The sequence below is a fragment of the Pristis pectinata genome, chromosome 10, assembly GCF_009764475.1.
Source record: "Pristis pectinata isolate sPriPec2 chromosome 10, sPriPec2.1.pri, whole genome shotgun sequence".
Taxonomy (NCBI): domain Eukaryota; kingdom Metazoa; phylum Chordata; class Chondrichthyes; order Rhinopristiformes; family Pristidae; genus Pristis; species Pristis pectinata.
The window spans coordinates 57,650,699-57,665,507 of NC_067414.1; the positions used below are offsets into that span (position 1 = coordinate 57,650,699).

The following is a 14,809-nucleotide window of genomic DNA, read 5'->3' on the forward strand; positions in this document are numbered from 1 at the left end:
GCACCTACGTTAGACTATTGTTTATTGACTACAGCTCTGCCTTCAATACAATAATCCCAAGCAAGCTTGTCACCAAGCTCTGAGACCTAGGACTCAACACCTCCCTCTGTAACTGGATCCTTGACTTTCTAACCAACAAACTGCAATCAGTGAGGACAGGCAGCAATACCTCTGGCACGATTATTCTCAACACTGGTGCCCCACAAGGCTGCGTCCTCAGCCCTCTACTCTATTCCCTATACACTCATGACTGTGGCCAGATTCTGCTCTAACTCCATCTACAAGTTTGAAGACGATACCGCCGTTGTAGGCCGTATCTCAAACAGCAATGAGTCGGATTACAGGAAGGACATAGAGAGCTTAGTGGAATGGTGTCATGTCAACAACCTTTCCCTCAATGTCAACAAAACGAAAGAGCTGGTCATTGACTTCAGGAAAAGGGGTGGTGTACATGCACCTGTCTACATCAATGGTGCCGAGGCCGACATGGGTTGAGAGCTTCAAGTTCCTGGGAGCGAACATCACCAACAGCCTGTCCTGGTCAAATCACGTAGATGCCACAGCCAAGAAAGCTCACCAGTGCCTCTACTTGCTCAGGAGGCTAAAGAAATTTGGTTTCTCCCCTTTGACTCTCACCAACTTTTACCGATGCAACTTAGAAAGCATCCTATCTGGATGTATCATGGCTTGGTACGGCAACTGCTCTGCCCAGGACCGCAAGAAACTGCAGAGAGTTGTGGACACAGCCCAGCGCATCACGGACACCAGCCTCCCTTCCTTGGACTCGTCTTTACCTCTTGTTGTCTTGGTGAAGTAGCCAGCATAATCAAAGACCCCACCTACCTGGGACATTCTCTCTTCTCTCCTCTTCCATCGGGTAGAAGATACAGGAGCCTGAGGGCACATACCACCAGACTTAAGGACAGCTTCTACCCCACTGTGATAAGACTATTGAACGGTTCCCTTATACCATGAGATGGACTATGACCTCACGATCTACCTTGTTGTGACCTTGCACCTTATTGCACTGCACTTTCTCTGCAGCTGTGACACTTTACTCTGTACTGTTATTGTTTTTACCTGTGCTACATCAATGCACTCTGTACTAACTCAATGTAACTGCACTGTGTAATGAATTGACCTGTACGATCAGTATGCAAGACAAGTTTTTTCACTGTACCTCGGTACAAGTTACAATAATAAACCAATACTCTTAAGAAACCATGCTGACTTCGGCCTATTTTATCATGTTCTTCCAAGTACCCCAAAACCTCATCCTCAATAATGGACTCTAACATCTTACCAACCACTGAAGTCAGGCTAACTGGCCTATAATTTCCTGTCTTTTGCCTCCCTCCCTCCTTAAAGAGTGGAGTGATATTTACAATTTTCCAGTGCTCCGGAACCATTCCTGAATCTAGTGATTCTTGAAAGATCACTACTAATGCCTCCACAATCTCTTCAGCTACCTCTTTCAGAACCCTGGGGTGTAGTCCATCCAGTCCGGGTGACTTATCCACCTTCAGACCTTTAGCTTCCCAAGCGCCTTCTCCTTAGCAATAGCGACTACACTCACTTCTGCCCCGACTCTCAAATTTCTGGCATGTTGCTGGTATCTTCCACATTGAAGACTGATGCAAAATACTTAGTCAGTTTGTCCACCATTTCTTTGCTCCTCATTACCACTTCTCCAGCATCATTTTCCAGCAGTCCAATGTCCACTCTTGCCTTTCTTTTACTCTTTATACATCTGAAAAAACTTTTGGTAACCTCTTTTATATTATTGGCTAGCTTACCTTCATATTTCATATTTCCCTCCCCTTATTGCTTTTTCAGTTGCCTTCTATTGGTTTTTAAAAGCTTCCCAAATCCTCTAGCTTTTACAATATTGTATGCCCTCTCTTTTGCTTTTATGCTGTCTTTGACTTCCCTTGTCAGCCATGGTTGCCTCATCCTCCCTTTAGAATGCTGCTTCTTCTTTGGGACGAACTGATCCTGCGCCTTCAGAATTACTCCCAGAAACTCCTGCCGTTGCTCCTCTACTGTCATCCCTGCTGGGGTCCCCTTCCAATCAACTTTGGCCAGCTCCTCTCTCATGCCTCTGTAGTTACCTTTACTCAACTGTAATACTGATACATACGATTTTAGCTTCTCACTCTCAAACTGCAGGGTGAATTCTATCATATTATGATTACTGCCATCTAATGGTTCCTTTACCTTAAGCTCTCTAATCAAATCTGGTTCATTGCACAACACCAAATCCAGAATTGCCTTTTCCCTAGTGGGCTTGACCACAAGCTGCTCTTAAAAGTCATCTTGTAAGCATGCTACGTATTCCTTTTCTTGGGATCCTGTATCAACCAAATTTTCCCATTCTATCTGCATATTCAAATCCCCCATGACCACCAAAGCATTGCCCTTTTTACGTGCCTTTTCTATCCCCTGTTGTAATTTGTACCCCACATCCCATCTAATATTTGGAGGCCTGTATATACGTATCTCCCATCAGGGTCGTTTTACCCTTGCAGTTTCTTCTCTACCCACAAGGATTCTACATCTTCTGATCCTATGAAACTCCTTGCGAAGGATTTGATTTCATTTTTCTTTACTAACAGAGCCACTCCACCCCCTCTGCCCACCTGCTTGTCTTTTCAATAGGATGTGTATCCTTGGATGTTTTATTCCCAGCTGTGATCTTCTTTCAAACACAACTCTGTGATGCCCACAACGTTATACTTACCAATTTCTAACTGCGCTATGAGCTCATATACCTTGTTTCATAGACTGTGTGCATCCAAATATAACACCTTTAGTCCTGTATTCACCACCCCTCTTCTCAAATTTCTCTCCATGTTGCCTGAAGTTAAATTCTTATCCTTTTCTTAACTTTGTCTTGTTTTTTTTAATCTGGAGACTTCAGTAACCTCTCCTGCGCTCTCCTTCCCTTTCACTTTATCCATGCTTTTCCAATCTGTTGAACCCACCCCCCCTACTATTTAGTTTAAAGCTGTATCTACAGTGCTAACTATGCAATTCACCAGCACCCTGGTCCCAGCATGGTTCAGGTGGAGCCCCTCCCATTGGAACAGCTCCCTCCTTCCCCAATACTGGTGCTAATATCCCACAAATTCAAACCCACTTCTCCCACACCAATCTTTGAGCCACACATTTAATTCTCTGATCTTATTGACCCTGTTGTGGCTTGTGGCTCAGGTAGCAATCCAGAAATGATTACCTTTTTGGTTCTGCTTTTTAATTTAGTCCCTAGCTGCTCAAATTCCCTCAGCAGAACCTTTTTCCCTTGTTCTACCTATGTCATTGGCACCCACATGGACCGCATAACTGGATCTTTCCCCTCCCACTCCAAATTCCTCTGCAGGTCAGCTGAGATGTCCCAAACCCAGGCACCACACAGGCAACACAGTTTTCAGGACTCTCAAACCTTGCGACAGAGAATTGTGTCTATTCTCCTGACTATTCTATCCTCAATTACAACAATATTTCTCTTCTCTCCCCCCTCTTGAATGGCTCCCTGAACCATAGTTCCACAGTTCAGTTGCTCATCCTTCCTACAGCCCCCACTCTCATCTGCACCTCATCAAGAATCTCAGACCGGTTGGGCAACCTCAAGGGCTGAGGCTCCTTGGATCCCCCTACCTGCCTCACTTGCAGTCACACCCTCTTGTCCCTGACCACAGACCGAATTTGAAGTAGTTAATCTAATGGGTGTGACTGCTTCCTGAAACACAGCATCCAGGTAACTCTCTCCCTCCCTGATGCGTCGCAGTGTTTGAAGCTCAGATTCTAGGTCATCAACTTTGAGCCTGAGTTCTTCAAGCAACCAACACTTGCTGCAGATGTGGCCACCAGGAACCACAATGGGGTCCACCAGCTCCCACATCATGCAGCTACAACACATCACGCAGCTATAACACATCACCTGATCATGCATCCCTACTTTATTTAATTAGTTGTAATTTGGTGTCTTTTTATTTAACTACTATGAAAATCCTTACCTGCTACTCACTTGTGCCTCCTCACCAAAGCCTCAGATTCCCACTCCTACACTGGCCCACTCTCCCAATGGCCACTCTGCTTTACCCTACCTTCCTTTTATTAGCTGAGTTGCCACACACTTAGCCAATCACACAACTTCAAAAAAAAGTTGCTAGCTCCACCGCTCTGCTGCTCTGGCTGCTGCAACTGGAGAAAAACAAGCTCCCAACTGAAAAAAATAACTCTTTAAAAGCTGCTAGCTCCTCCCCTCTGCTGCTCTGCTCCCCAACTATTCCACATTCAGCTGCTCACATGCTCCCCAACTATTCCTTTCATAAATAGATTGAATGCACTACTAGGAAAACGATGAATATAAGTCATTAGAAGATACAAAAACAGATAGCAAGTTTTAGAACTATATGAAAGGAACAGCTAAGGAAGAGTTAGTCCCTTTGAGGATGAGTCTGGAAAATTGATAGTGGGAAATACAGAAATGCCAGACATTTGAACAAATATTTTGTACATATCTGCAGAGTAGAAAATGCTCAAAGTATACCAATAATCAGAGGGCAAGAATTAAATTATCACTAAAGAAAATGCCCAAGGGAAACAAATGGGACGAAGGAGCAGACCTGATAGCCTGCATCCCAAAGTCTTAAAAGCAGCAGCAGCAGTAGAGGAAGTAGATACATTAATTGTTATCTTCCAAAACTTTCTTTGGTTAGAAAATGACAAACGTAATACACTGATTCACAGAGAAGATGGGACTATAAACCTGTTGTTCAAACATATGTCATTGGGAAAATGTCAGGATCTATTAAGGAAGTAGCAGCAGCACATTTATCAAATCATAACAAAGATAATCAACATTGTTTCATGAAAATCATGCTTGACACATTTGTTAGAATTCTGAGAGAAAGTAATAAGTACGGTGGATATTAGACACAATGAATTTGGATTTCCAAATTTACACCCCATTAAAGTGCTGCATAAAAGTGTTACATGGCAAGGAGTCATAGCATATATTAGCACAGACTGAGGATAGCTAACAAAAAAAAAGTGGGATAAATCGGTCTTTTTCAGGGCTAGCAAACTGTGACTACTGAGGAACCGCAGGGATCAGTGGTGGAGTCTCAACCATTTATAATTTATGCTTATAACATAGACGAAGGATGAAGGGAGTAAATGTAGCCAAAAGTAGCTGGGAAAGCAAATTGCTAGAAGGACACAGTCTGCAAAAGGGATATATGTAAGTGTGAGTAAACATACAGCAGATGGAGTAGATTGTTGGAAAACATGAGATTATCCGCTTTGATAGGAAGTACAGGATAGAATATTGCCAAGTCCAGCAACACTACCAAATGCCACTGTAGAGACATCTGGTTGCTTTTATATATGTAACAAAAACTTAATGTGCAGGTAGAACAAATTAGGTAGGTCAATGCTATGTTGACCTTTGTTACAAAGAGGGTGGAATATAAACGTAGACAAGTCTTGCCACAACCAAACAGGAAAATGTTGATACCACACCTGGAATATTGTGTACCGTTCTGTTCTTCAATGCAAGGAGATATACCCGCGTTGTCACAGTTCAGGGTTATTTCATTAGGTTGATTCCTGAGATTAAGGGATTATATCACAAGGGAAAATTGAGTAATTTGGGACTATCCTCAATGGATTAATGGGATATGGTCTTATTGAAGATACAAAGGTGGCTTTACAGGATAGGTACTAAGAGGATATTTCCTCTTGAGGAATCTAGAATTAGGGAGCTTGGTTCAATATAAGGGAGCACTCTTTTGTTTTAAAACAGAGTTGAAAAGGAATTTCATCTGTAAGAATTGTGAATCTTTTGAATTCTCCACCCACGGAGCTGTGGAGGCTGAATCATTGAACATATTCAAGGGTGATAATTGGACTTTTGGACTAAGAGAAAATCAGAGCAATGAAGAACAGTAGGAAAATGGAACTGTGGCAAGGTCAGAGCAGGCCAGCTGCTATCTCACTTAATGGTGGAACAGACTTGATGGTCTGTACAGCTATTCCTGCTCTCATTTCATATGTTCTTTCAATAAAATAAGGAAGCAAAACTCTTAAACCTACCCAATCCTTTCTTCGACTGTGTGTGGTGAAATCATAAACTGGAACCTTCACACTTTTCCCTTTCTTCAGCTTCCTCAATGTATGTATGATTAGGTCAAAATCAAAGGCATCAGGATGGTCAAAATTATATTCACTTTTGGCAGCTAGTTCTTGTTCCTCCTTGTTTAAGACCTGTCAATGGAAAGAAAATAGTTATGCTAATTCCATATGTTGGCCTTTCTTCACAGATCAACAAACCATAGACAATGTGGCACACAGCAGGGAAGTCATTATTTCAAGTTACGTAAAGCCATTTTTGCTACACAGGTTTCAGAGAAACTGAGATGATTTAAATGTTGAAGATAATAGTTGGGCAAAGAAGACTCTTGGAATGATTGGAGTGCCAAAAATTACAGAAACATAAAACAAGTGTTTGTCAGAAGTGACAATTTTAAGCTGACTGTAGCAACTAATTGAGTAACAAAGCTCTTGAAATCTGGAAATTGCAAATTATACAAGTTAAACATGGGTAAAGATCATTAAGCTTACAGATCATGATAGAGTGCAGATAAAGTAGCAAGCAAAAATAAGCAGATTCAGAAGGATTGGTATTGTTTAAAAGAAGACCAACAAGTGCAGTGTGCAAAATAATAACAAATGAACCAAAGTAAAACAAATGTGCAGCAATCCAAGTACTTGTCAAGAAGATGGGTTTTAGAAAAACATCATGTAAATGATCAGCCTAACCGCAGTTACAAAAAAAAGCACACTAGGTGCAAGATTGGATTAGAAGACAGATAGAAAATAGGCCCCAAAACAAAATGTTTTAATCCTTAAGACACTGACTGGACCGTCATCTGGAATGCACTCCTGGTCACCACATCACAAAGAACAATCCAAGTTGGTAGCTGATCTCAGATCTCAATCTAAATTAAGGCAAGATTAGGAAGGCTGCTTAGTTACAGAAAACTTTGATGTTATTTAACAGAATACAAGAACATAAGTAGTAGGAGAAGCGCTGGGCCTCTTGTACCTGCTATACCATTCAATAATATCATGGTGGATCGAAACTCAAATTCAGCTCTACTTCCCTGCCTGCTCCCCATAACTTTTAACTTGCCTACAAGATGTGTCTATCTCAGGCTCCACAGCTCTCCATGGAGGTGAATACTCTCATAAACATTTCTATAAATGGGCTACCCTTACATAATTAAATTGGCTTCAAAAGTTTAAATCGTCTGAATTGTTTATCCTGATGACAAGTTCAAAAATTAGGACATTTCAAAAATGAGTAACTAGGGAATTCAGACATATACCTCAAACACAATATAAAAGATAATGGACTAAGTTGCTATGTAAAGCCAGCAGAATAAAAGGGTTTGAGGAAAACATGTATTGAAAGGAAAAGAGATGTATGTGAAGACAACCCAAATTGAAATCAGTGCAAAATGACATTTGCTTGATAGCAGTTCATTTCTTACCTTGTTAAAACCTTCCTATTACCATGTAATAGTGAAATGAAGCAGCATCAAATAGCAATACCACAAATGGAACAGCTTCACCAATCACCAACAGTTCCATCAAAATAGCTACAGAGTTTCATACTAATACACTACACAATAACTTTAAAATAACTCGCTGCAAATAATACTATTCTACCTTATAAAAGGAATCCATAGAAAGCAGAACCACCCAAGGAACATCCAAAGCCTCAATGATCTTGTTAGCCACTGTGGTTTTGCCAGAAGAACTTCCTCCACACAAACCTGCAAAAATAAAAGCACATTTTGGAACTGAAAAGTGAACAGGAAGGACACAATACTTTTCCTCGATATCAAAGACAAACTAATTACAATGGTGTTCATTTGGAAGTTGTCCTAAAGTATTTTATCTATTGTTTTTCAAATTCAAAATTCCTATTTTTAATCTTGAATCCCAAATTGGGTTGTCATTGAGGATCTTTCACAGTAACTCCCTCAGGTCAAAAGGATGCGCGATTTATATTGCACAGACTGAAGCAGTCAATTTTGGTTTGTTATTCTTAGAAGGCTGAAGGTAGAAATCATTTGGATAATTAGTTTTAGGAGCTTTTGCACTTAATTGAACAGTTTTATTTACTGCAATCTCCATACAGAATCATCCCTTTTATCAACAGGAATCAAAAAAAATCTATCTAGAATTCTCATTTAGAAGTTATAATTAAAAATTAGCTGCAATCCATATCTAACTTGCTTCCAAGACTTTGTATTATTGTCATTCAATGTTCTTGTTTTTTCCCCTAATAAAGGACAGTAAATTATATTTCTTTCTTTCACTTCCCCCAACCTGAATTAAAAACAGCCTATTAAAATTCTTAAGTGATCAGAGCAACTCCAAGTGTTGAGCACTCGTGAAGCACTGACTCCAAAATGGTTTTTCAGTAGTGAATAAAAGTGTTAAGAGCCTCTTAACCCCCTTTGCTTAAATTTTTGTGGCCAAGATTTAAATACGACCCATGATAATTCATTTCAAATTACTTTTACAGGAATATTTCATGTGAACATGTTCACAAATCATGTGAACTTAGCAAGTCTTTTGACAAATTACCACATCGTAGGCTGGTTCAGAAGGTTACAAGGGATACAAGGTGCATTGGCAAACTGGATACAAAATTGGGTTGGTGATAGGAAGCTGAGAGTAGTGGTCAAAATGAGTTTCTCTGACTGCAAGTGTGTAACCAGTTCTGTACCGCAGAGATTAGTGCTTGTACCATTGTAAAACATATATAATTGACTTGGATGAGAATTTAGCTGGACTGATTAGTAGGTTTGCGGAAGACAAAAAGTGACGTAGTCGTAGACAGCAAATAAGGTTGTGAAAGGAAATAGAGGGACATAGATCCATTGGAAAGTTGGATACAGCAGTGGTAGATGGAGTTTAATCCAAATAGGTGTGAGGTAATGCATGTTGGGATATCAAATACTTTGGGATATCAAATGCTAAATAAATGGCAGGGTCCTCAGGATATTGATGTACTGAGGGACCTTGGGGTACAAGTTCATAGCTACATGAAAATGGCAACACAGGTGAAAGGGGTAGTAAAGGCTGCATTCAGCATGTTCGCCCTTATAGACCAAGGCACTGAGCATAAGAATTGGGATGTTGCATCGCAGCTGTACAAAACATTGGTCAGGCAGTACTTGGAGTATTGTGTCAACACTACAGGATGTGGTAGCATTAGAAAAAGGGCTGAAGAGATTCACCAGGATGCTGCCTGGAATGGTGGGCTTTATTTATAAGGAGAGATTGGATCAGCTTTGTTTATTCTCACTGGAACAGGGGAGGCTGAGGGATGACCTTACAGAGGTTTATAAAATTATGAGGGGCATAGATACAATAGATAGAATCATTTTTCCAGTTTGGGGAAGTCTAAAACTTGAGAGAATAAGTTTAAGTTGAGAGTGGAGAAATTTAAAGGATATCTGAGGGGCAAGTTTTTCCACACAGCAGGTGGTGGTTATATGGAATGAGCTGCCAGAGGAAGTGGTAGAAGCAGATACAATCATAACATTTAAAAGGCACTTGGACAGGTACTTGGATGGGAAAGGAGAAGGATACCCACCTAACCTGGGCAAATGAGATTAGTGTAGATGGGCTTCAATGTCAGCAAGGACAAGTTGGGCTGAAGGGCCCATTTTTATGCTGTACAACTCGATGAATACAACTCTCAGCCAAGTCATCAAGATAGACAAAAATAAAACAAATGCACCATTTAACCTGACATACCGGCCTATTTGAAATTAAAGGATAATGTGCAGAGAGAAACACTCAGGATACAATTACAAGTCAAGTTCAAAAGGAATAACTAATTAATTGTGTAAAATATAAGTAATACAACTGAAGCAGAATTATACAACATATTTCTTTGCTTCAGATATATGTAAATAGGCTAGAAATAATAATGGCACTGACCCAACTGGCAAAATAAACTGGCACTGTGCCAGACGAAGATTAATGTGGAGAGGTATGAGCCCATTGACACTGGACCAGAAGAGATTGACTTTTTTTTAAACTGGCAAGAACTGAAACTGTGAAGAAGCACAATTTAAGTTTACATGTACAGAAATCACTAAAGGTTAATGGAAAGGTACAAAGATAACTTAAGAGTCTAATAGAATGCCAGCCGCTACATTGATGAAATACAAAGGAGTGGTACTTAAGCTGAAGTTGAGCAAAGTCTGGTTAGACTACATTTGAATTATTAGACACTGCATCTCAACAAGGATATCTTGGTCCTGGAAGGGGCACAGCATAGATTTACCCAAATGACATGGGGGCAGAATGTTCAATTAAAGGAACCAGGTTGCGTAGACCAGACTTGCATTTCTTTGACTACAGCAGATTAAGATATCTAAAGTGCTTAGGACAACTAAAGGTTTGTTGGGAGAAGACAAACCTATTTTCTCGGGGGGGGGGGGGGGGCAAGTTCAGAACTAAGGTGTGTAACCTTAAAAAAGAGTCAAGCCATTTAAGGGTGATGGGTGATGTCAGGAAGCAGTTCTTCACACACAAGTAGTGGAAATCTGGAACTCGTTCCCAACCCATTACACTCCAAAATCAAAAAATGCTGGTGCCAAGACAACAGAAAATTTCAGAACTTAAATCAATGGATTAGAATACAAAATAAGGTGGACTAATGGATACAGATAACCATGATTTAACAAAATAGCAAATCAGCCTATCCCTGTATTCTCCTGCATTGTAGGTTACCGCTGCAAAGTTTTAATAAGTATCATTATATGTTTGTCATTAGGAGAGTTAAAAACAAATGTATCATTCACCAATGACAAAGGCTTCTTTAAATGGAGTTCCTGATTCAGTGTACCAGGGAGGTCGCCCTGCAGTGTAGATGGTGCGCTTGCTAGTCCTCAGGAGCGGTGGTTCAGACTTGCTTTGACTAGTTGTTCGCTTCCGTGGAGAAAGAGATGGAGTTAACGGTAGTCGGGAGAACAAACCATCCAATGAATCTTCACCACTGCCACTAGGATAGAATACATACTATATTAGGCAGATGCTTTCTTTTTAAAGTTGCATTTGAATGTAAATTTACAAAATTTTTTTAGCATTCATGGTCTGGCTAAATACCTCATCATGTTGGTATTTTATTTTAAAGTACAATAAGTTTATGTACTATTTGAGCACGAGAGTTCATTGTTGCAATACACACAACCAGGGATTAAATGAATGAATAAACATCCACTTTGTATACCATACAATTTTACTGATATCTGTAAGAGACTGTATGCTTTTTTTAAAAAACAAATACTCTCAACGTTTTCCACCTTCTACTCATAATACAAACATAACTGCCCCACCATTCAATAAGATCATGGCTGATCTTTTACCTCAGTGCCACTTTATTAAATTACATAACAATTCCAAGATATTCAGATTACAATAGCAAGGATAATGTCAAAGCAAAAACAAAACAAAAAAGACTGCAGACACTGGAAACCTGAAACAAAAACAGGAAGTGCTGGGGATACTCAGTAGGTCAAGCAACATCTGTGGAGAGAGAAACAGAGTTAACGTTTCAAGTCAATAATCCAACTGCAAAAATCACAGAATTAATGTCAAAAGTATACACCCAATTCTGCTTATGCAAAATATTGTGACAGAAAATTATCAAGCCTTTAGCACATTTTCCTCATTAAAATTTGATGGGAAATATTCCAGATTACAGAGAGTCCTGTGTCTGGCTACTAAATACCAGATGTAGAACTAGACTTTTCCAAGTTCTGAAAAAGACAGAATTTGTCAGAGATACCCTAAATATCCTTGATTGCCCAAAAGCAAACCACAATAGATCTCTCTGAAGCAGTTCTGCTGTTCCAAGTTAGTGCACAAAGTAAAAAGCTTACTTCTGTTATCCTTGTCTATTCCCAGCCATTTCTCTTCTTTTTCTTTTCATCAACCTTTGACCTGCATTATGGATTATGCTTGTCTATTCAAATTTAAAAATTTCGTAATATTTAATGTAAAACCAGCCTCCCCTCCATTGACTCTGTCTACAGTTCTCACTGCCTCAGGAAAGCAGCCAACATAATCAAGGACCCCTCCCACCCGGTCATTCGCTCTTCTTCCCCCCTCCCATCAGGCAGAAGATACAAAAGCTTGAGAGCACGTATCACCTAACTCAAGGACAGCTTCTATCCTGCTGTTATCAGGCTCTTGGGAATGGACCTCTCATATGCTAGAAGATGAACTCTTGATCTCCCAATTTACCTTGTCAAGGCCCTGGATATTTATTTGTTTACCAGTACTGCACTTTCTCTGCAACTGTAATGCTATATTTTGCATTCTGTTTTCCTTTTTACTACTTTGATGTACTTATGTATGGAATGATCTGTCTGGGTGGCACACTGAAAAGCTTTTCACTGTATCTCAGTTCATGTGACAATAAACCCATTCAAAATTTTTTTCTGACAATATTTCATGTGCCAGCTACCTTGAACCATTCTTGCATAGGACTTTTAATCACAAGACTGCAAGTCCTATTATGCAAAACTATTGATGGAAATGTAATTACCCTAAAACTTAAATGCGTAATATACTTTAGTTTGGAAAATGCCATCTTATTCAGGTCCAAGAATTATTGTGCTGCAATACAGCTTTTATAAGAATTAAGTTGGACCCAGCATTTTTTAGAACTGTTAACTTAATATTCAGTAATGATTCTTATAAAAGCTATATTGCAGTACAACAAATTAAAGCTTCTGAATTCATTGAGATGTAGGAGCTTTCACACAACTCTAATTAGAGCTACTGAACTACTCTGGTAATGTTTCCACAGAAAATTATTTTGACATGCTTATATAAATGGCATACATATACAAAATTACCTTGAGAGTTCAAATCAAGTTGATAGACATTAGATCAAAATCCACCAGCAGATTGCCTCATCTGAGGCAAACAAAGAATCCAGAAAGCACTAAACCTCTGACTGCAAGTTCCCCAATGCAACTGCTAACAAATATAGATACCTAGGTCAATGATCAGCATTGACAAGAAAATCCTGAAAGTAGCATCACCGACAAAGATCCCAAGCAGAAATAGGATGCTACCAGAGGGCAAGTGTTGGGAAGATTACAGTCAAATAGGACCAGCAGCCATGAGATTTGCCATTAACATTGCATCCAGAGCCCTAAAACTGCTGAGAATGTGGCCAACTGTCAATTCATGTTCCAACGCAACTTTTTTGTTCACCAAGTACTTTCTGGATGAATATGCTTTCAATAGAAAGCAAACTGTTGGAAAACCTGCATCAAGAGACTTTTCTTAAACCGAATGGGGAAGGAGTGGAGGAAAGGAACAGAAAATTGCCACTGCCTGGAGTTATTTCTGATCGTGGATAGAAGATGGATGTGGTTATTGTAGTATAATGCAAGCCTGCAGCACGGCAACCTTGGCCCAACTATCAAGTTACTGAGTGTTTCAGAAGAGGGACTGTTAGCTCATTGGATGCGATGTTGAGCTTTATTTCCAGCTCTTCAGATAATATAGCAAGGCCTGGACAACAACAGGCTCATGGGAGTTCAGTCACTCTCCACACTTGAAAAAAGGAAGAAGCTACAGCAGATCCAAAATTGGGATGACAACAGAAAAATATTGAAACGAGGGTTCAGGTCCGTTATCAGCAGAGGAAATGTAGCTAGTAATAACAGACCTGTTAAGTACAATGACATTTGGAGGGATGGATTGATTGATTGATTAAATCAAAAGGATGTTTTGTCATGATTAGATACTGACCAGACACAAGGTCTCATTTTAGGTTGATCAAGAAGTACTATAACATATTGGCATGTTTATCAATAAAATGATGTGTAACCTTAAAATTGGATGATGGAGGTCACATGTAACTATGCATGGAGTATACTAAAATCACAACTTAAATAGTGATTATGTCATCCCAGAACTCTGTATCTAAGTGTCTTCCTTGCAAATGCCAAATAGACCAGTGAACAAAGAAAGTTGAGTCTCAACTGATTTGCTTTGGGTGCAGAGAGCAAATCAAATGCCACAATGGTTAGTTTCACAAGATCACAAGACAAAGGAGCACAAGTAGGCTATTTGGCCCATCGAGTCTGCTCCATGAGCTAAACTAAAACTATTCCTATCTAGCCCCAATTTCTGGCCATATCCCCATATCCCTTGATACCTTGACTAATTAGATACCTATCAATCTCCTCCTTAAACTCCCCCAATGATTGGGCCTCCACAGCTGTACGTGGCAAAGAATTCCATAATTTCACTACCCTCTGGCTAAAGAAATTTCTCCTCATTTCTGTTTTAAACTGGTACCCTCTAATTCTAAGATTGTGCCCTCTAGTCCTGGACTCACCCACCAAGGGAAACAGCTTAACCACATCTATGCTGTCCAGTCCTTTCAACATTCTAAATGTTTCTATGAGGTCCCCTCTCATTCTTCTGTACTCCAGTGAGTACAGTCCAAGAGCTGACAAACGCTCATCATAAGTAAGCCCTTTCATTCCAGGAATCACCCTCGTAAATCTTTTCTGAACCCTCTCCAACATCATCAATTAAAACATCAATGTTTTAATGCTGCAGAGAGAAGTAGAAACTGGGGCTTTTATCAAATAAATTCACAACAGGGCAGCAGTTCAAAGGATTAGTTTTCAGTTGAAAGGCTCAAATTTTGCACAAATAAATCAAATACCTGAAGCAAAAGCAA

General features: G+C 39.8%; 1 protein-coding gene across 3 annotated transcripts in view; it reads right to left on the minus strand.

The window, feature by feature from the left end:
- The window catches only part of si:ch211-243j20.2 (uridine-cytidine kinase-like 1), a 67,146-nt gene that overhangs the window by 49,873 nt on the left and 2,464 nt on the right, over nucleotides 1-14,809 (minus strand). For all 3 annotated transcript variants that reach the window (XM_052024479.1, XM_052024477.1, XM_052024478.1), the window contains exons 2-4: nucleotides 10,899-11,098; nucleotides 7,738-7,844; nucleotides 6,100-6,270 (exon numbers count right to left, since the gene is read on the minus strand). In XM_052024479.1, the coding sequence (XP_051880439.1) occupies nucleotides 6,100-6,270; nucleotides 7,738-7,844; nucleotides 10,899-11,098 (478 nt within the window). The remainder of the gene's footprint in view (nucleotides 1-6,099; nucleotides 6,271-7,737; nucleotides 7,845-10,898; nucleotides 11,099-14,809) is intronic.